At 47.3% G+C, this 15,617-nt stretch overlaps 1 protein-coding gene across 2 annotated transcripts in view; it reads left to right on the top strand.

The window, feature by feature from the left end:
* The window catches only part of LOC135373407 (uncharacterized), a 33,659-nt gene extending 18,465 nt beyond the window's left edge, over positions 1–15,194 (top strand). The window contains exons 6-11 of one of the 2 annotated variants that reach the window (XR_010416442.1): positions 151–1,253; positions 10,824–10,925; positions 11,491–11,723; positions 13,200–13,352; positions 14,345–14,613; positions 14,974–15,194. Coding sequence is in view for 1 of the 2 variants with exons in the window: in XM_064606617.1 (XP_064462687.1) it covers positions 415–1,253; positions 10,824–10,925; positions 11,491–11,723; positions 13,200–13,352; positions 14,345–14,559 (1,542 nt within the window). In the remaining variant the exon portion in view is untranslated. Of the gene's footprint in view, positions 1–150; positions 1,254–10,823; positions 10,926–11,490; positions 11,724–13,199; positions 13,353–14,344 lie in introns of both variants that reach the window. The other variant, XM_064606617.1, reaches the window with a different exon arrangement.
* The last annotated feature ends 423 nt before the right edge of the window (positions 15,195–15,617 follow it).

Here is a 15,617-nt window from a genome sequence, read left to right as displayed (position 1 = left end):
AACTTACATATACTAATTGCTAATGCTAATATAGCAATAGTAATTGAAAATGTTGAACCAAAAGTCAGGTACAGCTGGAAGTTAATACCAGTACACAAGTATGTATAGACTGGTAGCAGAGCCTTGAAAGTAGAATGGATGTGACTGCAGAATTGAAGGAGCAGACCAGTGGAAGAACTTAGAAGAGCATGGGCGGACCAGCATCCAATAGAACTGGGGAAGGAGGGAGAGAGCACTGCGCAGCTGCGAATGGGCGCTCCTGGGAGAGGGAGAGGAGACGGCACTGCAAGCACCGTAGACTCAATCTGCTCTGGACCTCCGTCAGTTGCACTTCACTCTTCAAAGAGACAGGACGTGTGTCGAGCGAGCTCCCGAAGAAGTTTGTGTAATGTAGTGAAGACGGTTTAAATCGCTATGAATGACTTCAAGATCGAGCCAGGGACCTCTAAGGACTCCAAAGAAGCGCGACGAGCACGACGTGCGGAGCAACAGCGTCTCAGAAGACAGCGACAACGTCAGTCGAACGACCCTACAGTTCAGCAGAAACGACAAGCTGAGCTGGAAAGCCGACGAATGAAACGCAAAGCAGAGACTCCAGAAGAGCGAGCACGTCGCTTAGCGGCAGCAGCAGAGTTCCGAGCGAAGAAGTGGAAGAATGACACTCCCATGGAGCGAGCCCAACGGAAAGCTGCACATGCCGCAGCAGCCCGAGCGAAGCGAGCGCACGAGACGGAAGAAGAGCGGGCGCGGCGGACGTCTGCAAATGCCGAAGCGATGCGAGCGAGGCGAGCGCGTGGGGCAGAACAAGGGCGGGCGCCTGCAAAAGCCGAAGTAGCACGAACAAAGCGATCGACCGAGACGGAACAAGAGCGGACACGCCGTCTGAATGCTCTTGCGGACACTGCTGATGAGAGACACGAAGCGGAAAGCCCCGGGGAAGAGGAGCGACACCTTGCAGCAATGGGTGCAGCCCTAGAAGCAATACATCAACGCAAAGCGCAAGAGTGTCGAAAGCAGCACGTCGGAGTAACGGACCACATCAAGAGAGACTTTCTGGACAACCCCTTCGAATATGCATGTTCTGTATGTGATCGACCGTGGCAGAACAAGGACCTTTCTGCAATTACTGAAGCGATGTGTGGTGTACTGGAAACAGACTTTCCGGAAGCTGAACTGCGTTCCCTCCAAGTGTGTGCGACTTGCCAGCTGTCTCTGAATCAGCACAAGGTGCCCCTGTACTCAGCGACTAACGGGTATGTGTATCTTTTGAAACTTCCACATTTGCCGCCTTTGAATGCTGTCGCTGGACACTTAATCTTTCCTAGAATTTCATTCATGCAAGTGCTTCATCTCTTGTATAATACACTGCAGTATGGAGTGAAAGGCCCAGTGGTGAATGTACCTGCGGATACAGATGCCACGCTCAATTCTCTTCCCAGCAACATTGAGGACGCCCATGCCATTCATGTACACACTAAGTGCCAAATGATTGTCAAGTACACGGACCTTTCTGACTTAGTGTCTAGAGAGCAGATTCTGCCATGACTTGAGTATCTGAAAGATGCCCCACTGTATGTGTACCATAGCGTCAAGGTTGATCTGGAAAAGGCAGGGTTCTTGAGCGAGCATGCTCTGGTCCCTGGCGAAGGTATCGTGGAAGTCACCGGAGACTGCTTGGTTGTCATGGATCCAACGGAGGCAGCGCTCTCGCTCGATCAACAGACTGGTGTGGGATGACAGCATGGTCCTTATGATGGCACTGGGTGAAGGAAGAACACCTCCGAGCATCCTGTATGATACCCATGCAGGGGAGCCCCTCTCTCATAGCCCCGGATATATCTTGGAAAGTCTCGCAGTATCAAACCTGACGCCCATGCAATGCCCAACAACAGGGCTTCTAGTGAGTGCTGAAGATCGAACCACAGAAGGGCAACGCCACTTTACGTTCTGTATATGGTCATGAAAGTGATGCGGAAAGTGGATAGGCTTGTCAATCACTGTGTTCTTTCGTGATACATATGTCACCCAAAATCTCACTAGAGCCCAAGGTGCAGATCAGAAGTTTGTAGAAGATGCTGTTCAACATGATATGACATTATGCGTGGTATCCCAAATGGTGTCCAATAATGACACGGACGTAAGAAAGATCTTTGCGATGAATCAGCAACTAGGCAATTCCACGACCTTCCTCACACTGTCTGCTTCTGAAGTGCATTGGCCAAACCTGCTAAATCTTCTGCAGAAACTTCAGTTGAACCCAGGAGAAGTAGGTGTGCCTGTAGAGCAGCTCAAAGGGTGTGAGGAAGCCCAGCTTGTAAACAAGGATCCTGTGCTTTGTGCAGTGTACTTCAAGCATACTATAGTGGAGGCGATACTGGACATTTTTAGTCACAAGAGGTGCTCTCTATTCGCCCCATACACAGTGTGTGAGTACTTTAAGGTGGGACCCCCAACAAAATCACCACAAATTCTCTGGTATACTCGTAACATTTGGGATGTCGGGAATATGTGTACAAAATATCTTGCTCCAAAACTGCACAGATTTTTTCAAACGAAATTATTACGAAGCGAGTACTTCGCCTCTGTGAAGCGAGAGGGCACCGAAAGAAGCACCCTGCTGACATCATCCGGCAAGGCAGAATGCAGGTTTCGAAGCAGACGACAATGCTGGGTGACGTCGTGGTATCCTCCTCTGGATGAACCACTGTATTATCGAGCTCTGTTTTCTGCTCTTCGCATTACAGTTTCGGTTTGCCATTGACGTCATTTAAGAGTTAATTACTCGCACATGTTGTGTCTGGTATCGAGAGGGTGGTTAGTGTTCGGCATGACGCCCATCTAATTTTTTTCGAATCCTTGCACAGTCTCCCTTTAAGCGCCTTGAGCTTCAAGTGCGCACGTGCACATTCTCTTGTGGTTGGAAATGACGCCCGACGAAGAGCTCTCTCAAGACATGGTTGAAACTGTTTCTAATGGCCGAGCATCTGTTAGACAAGTGTAGGCAGTGCGACCCGATTCCAAAGAACGTTGTAGCTCATAGGTTGCAACAGTTTAACGAGAGTCCAAGCGAAGAACAGTGGAACAGCATCAAACATATTCTTTACATTGTAAGGCTGACAAAGACTCATTTACCATAGAGCTGGGAAATGCATCGAAACTTTCTGCGACTTGGACTGGGCAGGAGACAGAATAGATAGAAAATCTTTCAGTGGGTACATCATCACTCTTGCAGGAGCAGCTATCCCCTGGAGCTGTAAAATGCAGCGGACAACTGCGTTGTCGACAGTAGACGCCGAATACCTCGCAATGCATCATGCCGCAAAAGAGATGTTGTTTAACAGCATCTTCTCTCAGTAGACTGTGACACACTTCAAAGACCAAGAACCCAAATCTCTCAGCACACACAGACTTGCAACAAACATAACAGCACCAAGTGTCATTTCAATGCGCCCTCCTGGCCCATGGATGTGACCACTGTAGTTACCACTCTACCATTTCCTTCCAATGGAAACAGTGGGAAAACGCCATAGGGCTTGGAAGAAGTAGTACAAAGCCATGCATGAGGCTGTGGAAACAACCATTCCCTTCTTATTTAGATTTAGTAACTGCTTTTGACCTCATTTCTTGAGTTATATATAATTACGAGAGCATGGTTGGCACATGCCCGCGGGTGGAACACTAATTTGAAGCGTTATCTCTTGTCATATTAATTATTAAGATGTCACTGTTCGATGAATTCGTTTGTGTTAATGTACGTATTTGAGAAAATTTTAGCAGTATACTTTTTGTTTATCACCAATTGCCGTTCGGTTTTAAGAATATCTGACAACACAACAGTGCATGTACACGTAATTATATTGCACACACTGATAATAACTTCCCAAAGCATACTCGCTGCCCTTCATTGAAGCAATGCATCCCATCTGGTTTTGTTAGAATATCTGTTGACCCTGAGCTTTAGAAAGAAATGCCCACACATGGGTGCTGCTGTGAGAGGCCCTTCGATGGCGTACAGGTGGAATGGAAGCGCAAGAACGTCACAGTTTTGTTCCTGGAGGACTTATTTTCGCCGTGTTGGCTTCGTGGCAGAATGCATTGGTGTGCTATTTTTCTCGTACTTGGCCAAAACAATGGGTTCTGCAGAAAATGCCCATGTCGGACATGAAAGGTGAAGTTGTCTGTTACGCTTTGCAACTGTGTGCGCAACTGTGGGCCGCTCCCATGTTGTTCTCACGACGAAAGAAGCGTTGACAAGCTCAGTGTGGCCTGCGAAGCGTCTGTATCTTCATTCCCGAAGGTGACAGCAACGGGCGGTGTTGGCCCATTAGTGACGATTTTGGCCCTAACACGCCTTCTCAGCGACTTCCAGGGTGCTCACCCTGGAAGTCGCTGAGAAGGCGTGTTAGGGCCAGTTCTCACTTGGCGTCGTGAGCGGGCGGCGGAAGTAGAGGCGCATTTCCGCCGCCTGGTCAGCGCGCACGATTTTCATGTTCCCACCACAGTAGCATTCCGTCGTCCAAAGCAGACGAAAACTCAGGAGGCGTGGCCGCTCTGTGTCACCTTATTGGTCGCCAGCTATCGTTCTCGGCAGCTCTCGCCGGCGTCGTGAAAGAAATCGGCATGGCAATTTTTTTGGGCTCAACGTCTCTCCTCTCCCAACTCCGAAAATGCGCGTCTATTTCCGCCGCCAGCTCACGACGTCGCGTTGGGCGTCGCCAAGTGAGAACTGACCCTTAGCTTAGCTCAATAAACCTCTACCCAAGAAACATCATCATGACGTTGGTAGACACACCGAAACCAAAACAGATCGGAAGGGGAGAGCTGGGTTCCACGAATGGGTAATTGTTCCCTACCTCCTATTGAAAGAAAAGTAGGACCGAAGATCGCGTCCTTTTCAGAGACCATCGTAATCCCCTCAAGACCGTGGCTTTCGGGCGCGACCTTGTTTGCCACTAGCATTGAACGCAGTTCAACTCTACCAAACTCGTGGCGCTGTCGAACATTATGACGTCATTTGTTTACAAACAGGTAAAGGTCTATTGGTAGAGTCCTGGACCGGCAATCCAGAAGATGTGGGTTCGAGTCCTACAGCTGGCTAACCTTTTCAGTGACTTTCATCTTTCATCGTTCACCATCTTTCATCTGTGAACGCATTTTGCCGATGATGTCCTCATCAAAAAACACATCTGCGAATGTTGAATGTACTGTAGTGAAGTCACATTTACTTACAGAGTACGTGAAAACAACGTTTGGTTTGTATTTTGAAAATTTTGAACACACAATAGCAAAACATTTGCTTTGAAGTGCTTTGGATATTTTTTGTGCGGCGTCCGACTTTTTAGGATGCAGACAACACGTGATGCCACACGTGGTGGTTCGAGGGTGTCACTACGAACTGAACACCTGAACAGACGCGATAAAAAGCGGTGCAAAAATGCATCAGAACAATGCAAAAAAGAGAAAAGATGACAGAACATTACGTTGCGTACAAACATTTTATTTTGAATTGGATTAAATGTGCCAAATCCTGCTTATGGCGCTTGGTGATGAGGCTTGGGGAATTTTCGATGGAATGCCGTAAACTGTCTTGCGGGAATGCCATTGCCCTTCTATCTTAGTTTTGTCGCAAAGGCTGTATTGCTGACCTTCTGGCAACAAGTTAATGACAGTACGCACTTACGGCCATAACCGTTAAGGCCGTAAGTGCACCCGTCTGACAGGGGTATTAAACCCCTGGATATCGGCTGTAGCTTACTCAAACATGGATCTCCATGTCATCTTGGATGTGTATGCATTTGCCACACACGTTGTGGAACACATAAACAAGCCTAACGCCAGGAATGTCAAATTTGCACAAAGCCATCCAGGAAATTGTAGCGTAGAGCCCTGCACGGGCTGGACCCGGCCCGCGGGCCGTACCGGACTTGTTGTTGGCTGTGTGCTCTGCAGGCCGACAAAATACACCAATACTGCGGGCCGGTCTGGGCCCAAGCCGACAGAAGACTCCAGCACGGTGGGCCGGGCCGGCAAACATGTTTCCGGGAGTCAGGCTCGACCGGGTCACGCAGCCAATTCCACGCAATGGTGAACTATTAGTTCATATCATCACGTGCTTGTGTCATGGCGGTGCAGAGTACTTGCAAAAACAAGCAAGGGACACGGCATTCTGCAAAAGGACTCGCTGTTGGGCATGTTGGTGACCAGACATGAAGATAAAAAACAGCAGCTCAATACACAGTGTGTGAGTACTTTAAGGTGGGACCCCCAACAAAATCACCCCAACAAAATGGATAAAAAACAAGGTTTTTATGTGTCATTAAACTGTTCGTTGGAGTAGCGCCTGTCCCGTCTTCTCTTCTTCCGTAGTGTCTTTTCGCGCCTTGTTTTTTATCTTCATGACTGAGGGCAACCTCCATGGAGCGAATGTACAGCGAAAAAGCTGCGAACTTCGCTCAGCATCCGACGCCCTGCGCGAGGCGTCAAAAATGTGAGCGTCCGCCGCCGATCTGCCCATGCCAGATATTTTCGCCCAGCGTCCGCGATTCCGGAAGCGTCAACTGCAGATGAACCAATCAAAGTGCTCTTCCGCTACGAATCTACGCCAGATCGCCTGCACGTGGTCGTCTGCTCTCGTGAATCATCGTCGTCGTCGTCTTCTTGCAACTGGATGCTGTCGTCTGCTCGCTGTTTCGCCAACTGCATCGTTAGAACGTGAGACATTCTCTGCCAAGAAACATGTTTTCTTTTCGCAGTAGTGAATATGCTTTTCGGTACGTTACTGGGCGCATCTTTTCCGACAGATGCTGGATTTAGTTGCAAAATTTGTGACATTAAATGCACTTTTTCGAGCAATTGATTGCACTAAGGTTTCACCTTATACCCTGGCAACAGTGACATCACAGCATAACTTCCCGACGCCGTCTGCTGGTTTTTCGCTCCATGGAGCTGGTGTCGGCGAACAACTGGCGGCGGAACGCGCGTGGCAGTCTGCCGCGCGAACGTCGTTGCAAAAATTCGCTCCATGGAGGTTGCCCTTATGCGCACGATTCTACCCTCTATGGGCACCGTGCAATACCTGGAGGGCGCTGCGCTCGGATGATCAACAGTGACACCCATGGCGATGTCGTGCGTAACGGTCTGGTACTAACGCCTTATCGGCGCCTTCGCATATGTAGCTTTGGTGTGTACGAGTGGTTCGCCGAATTTTATATGTCGGCTTTGGGGCTTTGTCCTCATTAACATGTGAGACTACTTGTGTGGAAGTGGTTTGTAGAAAGGGCATCTGCTCTGCAATACGAAACACGTAAAAGTGTATGCGAGGGGGAAGGTTTCTGCACGTGGAACATTATGTGTCTATGCACAATGTGTGACACAGTGTGTAGAAGTGCATATTTATCCGGAAGGGACTACCAATTATTGATTACAAATCAGAGGCCAGCTACGTCAAGTACCTGTGCTATGAGGATGGAAATCTCGCACAGAAGAATTCACACGAATAATACACATTGTCGCAAACTATTATATTAAATAATTCCCATAAATATTCCCGTATGTTCGCATGCACGCTGTATATTGAAGGAAGACCAGGCTTCCAAAAGCCACTCTCTGCCAACACGCCGCAAAATTAGGGTCTGAGTAAAAGGGATAAATACTGTCTGACACATAGCAGACCTTATTTTAAGCCAAGCTCCACTATATTCATTGATCATTGTATTTTGCAATTGTTTCACGCAAGCTGCTGTGCTACAGGTGTGCATCGAGACGCTCAACTGGTCACTGACATATATACCAAATGCACGAAATGAGTTACAAACAACGGATTTTTTTCGTTATAAACAAACGGATTGAGCAGGAAGTTGGATGGATTGCCATGAAAGCGCTCTCTCAAATACGTGACCGACGGGACGATACAGCGAGAAGGATGAAAACTTTACTGCATGTTGCCTCTCTTTCACACTAACTTGGTTGTCGTGGCAGATTATAACATAGAATTACCGTAATTTCACGCGTATAAGCTGCACCGCAGATACGCCGCAGGACCTGTTTCTAGGAGCATTTTGAAAATGTTCTGGCAGATAGGCCGCACTCTCAGATAAGCAGCGGGCATTACAACGCGACCGATTTGTGCGACAAAGGAGACCACAGACAAAGCCCTACACACCCTGTCGTCCGTACTCCGGGGTCGGCATGGTGTACAACAAAGGAGTTCAGTTCTAGTGTTCTACAAAGATCGAATTGCACCTTTGTTGCGTGTTTTTCATGGATCGATGGGTCTTCCAGAAGACACGAATCACTGTCACGGCTTTCGTTAAGGCTGCTTGGGGGAAGGCATCAGGAAGGTCAATCTACTCGAATATGGACGCGCCCCTGTTACTTACTGTTCGTGCATCGGCAGGACGGTGCTGTTCCAGAGACACTGCCGGTTCTTTCGTTAAAACTGGTGTATGGGGAAAATACCGGGGAAAAATAGTCATCAGATAAGTCGCACTGGTGGATAAGCCGCAGAGCGTCTGCGAGAAAAAAACAGTTCCGCATAAGCCGCGGCTAATACGTGTGAAATTACGGTAGTTTCCATTTTGTCTTCTCTTTTGACCTTCTATGCAGTCAGCTTCAAATTAATCGCTCTTTTCCAACGGCAAAGCTAGCCCAAAGCCCAGCACTGCTAGACGCTGGTACCAGGCCATTACGCCGCGTTTCCCCTCGAGGGACCACAGTCGTCGGCAGAAAGCTCTAGCGCATAGGTGCCCATAATATTCTCAAAGCCACTTTACATTGCTCCTGACTCCTCACGTATTTCACAAACAGGTTCGCAAAGCTTGGTCAGAGGGGTATGGATTGGGAGGAGTTTGTCGACGGCATTCTCTACATTCACAAAAACTTGGTAGTATAACGGTAATGCGCTTGCCCGCGTGCGTCCTGGATATAATTCTGTCTCAAGCTGTTGTGATGTCAAACTGACAGTTCTTGTATGTTTGTTGCCGTGTCTTCTCTTCCTATAAATTTACTTATAAATTTGTGTGATAAACGCTAGAAACGCGTACGTCACGTCTGGAAATACTAGGCCGCGATCTATGCGCTCAGTTGCCGGGCCGGGCTCTATTCATTGGGCCATCGGGTCGGGTCACATAAAAACATGAACGTCCGTGCCCGTGCAGTGCAGTGCCATTTTTCGATGTGCCCGGGCCGGGTCGGGCCTGGAAAAGTCGGCCCGTGCAGGACTCTATTATAGAGTCCTCCAGTGAGGCCAACATGAGCTACTCCAAAGCTTTACACGAACTCGGAGTGAAGACGCTTAATGGAGTAGAGATATCCTCACGGAAGGCAGCTTCGTTTCTGCTAGGACAGAGTATGTCTGCGACGAGCTGACTGGTCGAGGCAGCTAACACCTCATGGCCCAAAGAACGCCCTCGGATTTGTGAGATACACCACCAAATGAATGATGTGAACCTTGACGTGTCAAGTACAGATGTGTGGAAGAAGACCTCCTGAGATGGAACACATAACATTCGCAGAGTTCCTAACAGACCTCAGCAAGAGAACTGGCAAGAGGTGAACGCCAGCGGCGATACTGAGGCATCACAACTACCCACTATCAGATCCCATAAACGTTAAACGAGAACATGTGCTCCTCCTCCATGCATTTCGAAAGGAGGTGGACGTCCTGTACCCGAACACATTCGAGACCATCTAAAAAGAGAATTTGCAATGCATCATTGAAGTAAAAGCACAGTACTCGAGTGGAATTGGCATAGAGAGGATGGAAGAAATGTGCTTCAGTATAACCTCTGAGGAAGTCTGTAGTAGACAGTAGAAACCTCCTAGGCTGGATGACATGTGTGAACCACTACAAATGTGCGTATGCTTCTGGAGGAGAATGATAATAGTACAGGTCTTTTTGAAGAACCAGATCAGCCTGAGAGCAAAGTTCTGAATCCTCGATGTCCAGCAGTTCAACGTCCAATGTTCAAGACATCATGCCTACACACGCGAAACTCGGGAGGACCAATTAATCTGTGACAACATGAGATTCCAAGAGAAGTAGTTTACCTGCAGGCTTACCTGCGCCCGACTCGAAACCACTGCAAATCTTCACGGGAGCAGCTGGATGTGGGGAGCCCTTTGTACTATGACGGACCATGGACATTCACAACCGGTAACATTGACATTATCCACATCCGCACTGTACCTGCGCATGTAAGATCCGCACCTGCAACCGTGCTAGACGCAACCGCGTGCATAACTGTGCGTTACATTTGTAGAACACAAAGACAAAAAAATACTTAAAAGATCGTAGATTTATTAACATACAAGCTTTCAGAAGGAGCCCATCCTTCATCAAGCGCAATACATTTGAACGGGGAACGCAGACGATGACACACATTGACACCATTTTCGTTTACAGTCAAGCCCCGTTAATATGACCACGATATTGGTCATCAAGCGAATTGTCTTAATTAACAAACAGTATATGACACACGTAACAGAAAACCTTGCGTAGCACAGGGCTGAGCTACAATCTGTTGCAAAACAAGAGACAGTGTGAAGAACATGCAACTTATTTGGAGAAAAAGTCTAATAAGATTGTCTGCTGAGTTTTTCCGTTCATGTTGCTCTACCAACGAGTCCAACTCGTTGAACTGATGGCGGTCATCATCAGGTACTCAGATGTTATCGACTGCACAGGGTGCTCATTACTTCCTCGTGGGGAAGAGTACCTAGGAAAGGGGGAGCATCCTCCTCGCTCATCGCCCTTTACATCTTCCAAATGTCACTTGTCGAAATGAGGAAGTATTCGAATACAAGTATCATGTTTCTTTCTTCAGAAGGAAAAAAGTCTACGCAGGATTTTGTCAAGAACCTCTCACTGGCACCTCCTCTGTCTTAAACGAGAACCCATGCGGACCCAGCTGGCCCTCTGACGAGCAGTGAGTCAGCGTTTATATCACTACATAGTTAGGGAGTGACTCTTTCAGGGTTAAATGCCTTTCTCAGATTCGGGGGGTAAAAATCGGGCACTATTTTTAAATCTGTAATTTGGGGAGAAATCGGGCGATAATTGTGCCTTCGGGTGTTATCGGGTGTTTTTGTTTCTCCTCTTGTCTATTAAGTCCTTTCCTAATCTCTTTTTTTGTCTTTTTTGGGGGATCGTGACCTTCCAGCAGCAATCCCCGAAGGCATAGACAGTGTTGACACAAATGGGTGTATTGCTGGGAACGTAAGTGACCCATTCTTACATGTGTTACACGTGGTGACCTTTGTTCGTCTTCAGTGGAAACGTCACTTGAGGATTTCATAGTGATTGGAATTCGGGGAGAAATTGAATTGGTCGGAGGTAAGTTCGGGGGGAATAACCGGGCGGAATCGGGTTTAACCCGAAAAAGTCACTCACTATACATAGTTCAGCATTTTCACACTGAGTTTTTGGAAATTGATGCTGCATTGGTTTACTTCCACATGTGCTTCTCTCTCTCATATTCTACATGGAACAAGGACTGCAAACAGTTTACTCTGCATTAAGGAAGAAGCAAGAGATACTTGTGTCTTTGGGTCATCACATTCCAGTCCCTCGGATTCACAATTCCAAGAAATGCAGCTCTCCCCAGAGTTCAGCGGTCAGCTCGTGAGAGTAAAATTGGAACCACCTGATGTTCCGTGTCTACCAGAAGAGGGCCAGACACAGCAGCAGCACTGCAAGGAGTCTTCGTCAGGGGGCGATGCTGATGGTAACATCCTTGTATAAACTATACGCTCGCGTGGTGAATGTTCTATAGATGTAGGTATAACATATTCGGGTTAAATGCCTAAAACGCCTAAGTGTCTGAAAAATTTTCCTCCTCGCATTGCGGCGAACCGCTACGAAACCGCTCTTGTCGAAGTAGAGCCCGGTCAACTTTTCTAGCGCTATTTTGAGCGGCGAGTCTGCGTTGACCAGTCGTGAGCTCGTTTCAGCCGTGACGTCGTGGAAGACGGGGTTTGTTTCGCTTCCGGTCACTCGAAGCAGCAATGCTGGAAGGCGACGGCAACGACGATGTGAAAATGGCCACGAGTTTCGTCTGCCCGTGCATGGGTGCTTGGTTGCTATGGTTTGGTATCGCGATCACAGCGTCGAGTGTGTCATCCTCTCTCATGCTGCGGATTCCCGACGCGGAGAGTAAGCAATCACGGCAGTACCGGTGCATCGCGTCGCAACGAGATATCCCGTGACTGCAGCAGGATGGCACCTGTGCTCGGTTGTATGTGAGAACGTCAGCCAGAAAAACAGCGCCAGCTGTCTTGAGAGTATTGTCTAGCGCTATAAAGCGAAGCGCCGTATGTCGGAACTGGCCTTAAAGTGGCACAGAAGTCATTTTTAACATCCTGTTTTCTTCCTATCAAGCTGTAAAGTAGGCCAGTAAGATGCACCATGCGAAGTAAATTTACGTAATTATCGCGGAACATTGAATTTAAGGTACGCCGCAAAAAGCGACCGTGCACAACGGCGGTGGAGAGCAGTACCAGCCCGTAACCTGCGTGGAACCTCGCTCTGACGCTATAAGGAGACCACTTGCTGATTGGTCTACAGAAATGTCGTCTGCTACTCACCTGTTCCGGGCTCTGAAAAAGCCTTGCTCCTGGCTCGGTAATGATTCGACCGGACCTTCAATTCCCAATTCTCCGGGAGAACTGGCGAAACTGGTTTACGGCAGCAAAGGGACAAGGCGCTGACCCCCACTGACCAGAACGAGTTCTCCTTATAACGTCATCAGTAACGTGGCATCATACCTTCTCCTCCTCGTTATACCTGGAGTGGCGAGTTAAGGGTGAACGTGCGGAGCCATGTCTATGCGAGTTTTTTCTGGAAAACAAATTGCGCGCATCAAGACCTTTCATGCTATTCCGTAAAATGGCACATGCACTTTCATGAGACACCTTAATCTGAAAATTGTTTTAATGTCCCTCTGTACTTTTTAAGTGCGCAATGTCGCCCATGAAGCCGCACCCTCTCCTAACCTCTCTATATTTCCCTCGCCCAATCCCGAATATTCTCCTCTCCCTTTCCGCCTCACTCATTCAGCGAGTGCATTTGATGGCCAAAAGTGGCAGCCGTAATTGCACATGTGTTGGGCATTACTAGGTTCAGAAAGTGTGTGGGCGTGGCCATCACATGACTTGAAGCTTTGCAATGTGCCTTATTTCTCTCTTTTTTTGCTTTACTTCAGGAACAATAGGTGGGATGTGTAACATTAAAGAAGAACCTCGAGAGGTCTCTTCAAATGAAGATCCAATCATAGAAGTCAAGACAGAGCCTTACAATATTGCAGTCTTGACAGAGCAGGAGCAGATGGGACACAGCTGTGACTCAACATTGGAAGGTAAATACAAAATGGACCAGGGGTGTTCAAGTAAAGACGAAGAGACGAGTTCGACACTTACCCAACCTTTATCTCATCAGTGTAATATCCCAAGCAGCACAATGTACTGGAAGTCGAGTGCAATAGGAGTGGACGATATGTGTCTTATCAATGTTCTTTAGTTTCACGAGTCTGTTCAAGGCCTTCCACCTACCCGTCCACCCCTATTGCACTCGACTTCCAGTACATTGTGCTGTTTGGGATAATGGAAATCCCCAGAAAACAGACACCCAATCGTGGTGTTCCACGCATTATGAAGCACGCACACTTCCCGTTCATCATTCTAATCTTCTAAGAACACGATATTCAAAGAAGACGAAATCGATCCGCAATAATTAAAATTTAAGGCAAAAGCGAGATATCAGAATGAGAGACTAACCTCGTTGAAAGCCATCCCACATCTAAAATTAATCCCACTCAGGCCCTTATGTTCCCGTAGAACTCTCAGAGCTTGCGTCGAGACTCTAAAATTTCACCAAAGATTAAGATGGGAGACGGAGAGATAATGTTGCTTTGTCAACATTGTCATGGAATTCTGATGCGACTGGAAAAGTCATGGGATTGTCAGGGAATTTACCAAAAAGCAGCTAAAGCCCGGGAAAATCGAGGACAAGTGCCGCGAGGATGTGCAGCAAATAGTTTGCCAATACCACAAGCTCAGAGACAGAAAAGTCGGGCAGCCTCACTAATACTCAATAGTTGATCTGTTTTATAGGGTATCTGTACTAAAAGGTAGCAGCAGGCACCAAGTTCTCTTTTGTTTTGGACAGGAAATTCGCATGCAAAAAGGCAGTGAAAACCTGGAAGGGTCAGGGAACAGGGCAGTGTGGTAGAAACCTTGATATATGTTGCAAATATATGGAGCACGAAGAGAAAGGGTACAGGGGTGGCTGTCACATGACTTGAAACCTTGTAATGCAGCTTACTTCTCTTCTTTTTTTGTTTTACTTCAGGAGCAACACTTGGGATGTGTCACATTAAAGAAGAACCTCAAGAGGACTCTTCAAATGAACATCCAACCACGGTAGTGAAAACAGAGGCTTACAACATTCCAATCTTTATAGAACAGGACCAGACGGAACACACCTCTGACTCAGCTTCGGAAGGTGATACACGATGGTCAAAGGGATTCATATACCCAGGCTGTCACACGGACTCTCTTCAATGATAATTGAAACCAAAGGCAATTGAACACGTGTAGCAGTGGCACTGGTTGCATAACCTATGAGTAGGGCCTGACTTTTTAGGGTTAAACCCGTATCCGCCCGATATTTACCCCCCGAACGAAATCTGTAAAATTCGGGTTTAACCCGAATCTACCCGAAAACATCCAGGTCGCGTGGCACACTCATAAGCGTGCATTAAAATAAAGTTTGATAACATTGCTAAACAATAGTTCCACGTTAAGACATTTTTATTAAACAAAAAAAAAAATCACCCGAATACACCCGAGTTCCTGACGACAGAATATGCCGTAACGGGATTTAACCCGAATACACCCGAATTTTCAAATGAAAAATATCACCCGATATTTACCCCCCGAATTTGGCCAAAAATAAAACCCGAAAAAGTCAGGCCCTACCTATGAGGGTGAATCGGATTCAATGCTCATTGAGAAGTTGGCGCTTTACACGGTTGGTGGCGCTACGCACATTTTCAACGGCCGTTGATTTGAATGACGTGTGAAGGCTGCCTGTGACAGAGGTTTGCTGTAAAAACCGGACTATACGTCGATCCCATGTTATAAGTCTGGGCCCCCAATCTGAGGAGCCAAAGAAATAAAACAAGGCAAAAAGGATGTGATTTGAAAAACAAGAATATTCAAAACTACTTTAATCAACATGTTTGGAACTGGCACTCTCCCTCGCCAATTACAGTACATATAAGTAGTAATTTTCGTGAGGACCTATTTTTCGCGAAATTCATGAATGCCCTTTTTTTCGCCAATTTAGAAGTCCCTCAAAATATTCGAAGCTATGACGCGCTCTACTCCAATACATCTTACGTACGTGGTTGATTACACACTTATACTTCACTTTCAGTCCTGCACCTGACTTCAGGACTAGTTCTTGTAGTTACCACCAGAGGCGGAGAGTTTTCATTTTCCCGGGGGGGGGGCAAGGGCGCACCGCGAAGTAAGTACTCTGGCGGGGGGGGGGGATATGTTTATTAAGAAAAAAAAGAAAGGAAAGGTAAGCCCCATGGATGTCGGCTTGTTATTAAAAA

The sequence above is a fragment of the Ornithodoros turicata genome, unplaced genomic scaffold (genome assembly GCF_037126465.1).
Source record: "Ornithodoros turicata isolate Travis unplaced genomic scaffold, ASM3712646v1 Chromosome24, whole genome shotgun sequence".
NCBI classification, from domain to species: Eukaryota; Metazoa; Arthropoda; class Arachnida; order Ixodida; family Argasidae; genus Ornithodoros; species Ornithodoros turicata.
The sequence above is the reverse complement of the archived record's forward strand: the minus strand, read 5'-3'. Positions and strand labels throughout refer to the sequence as shown.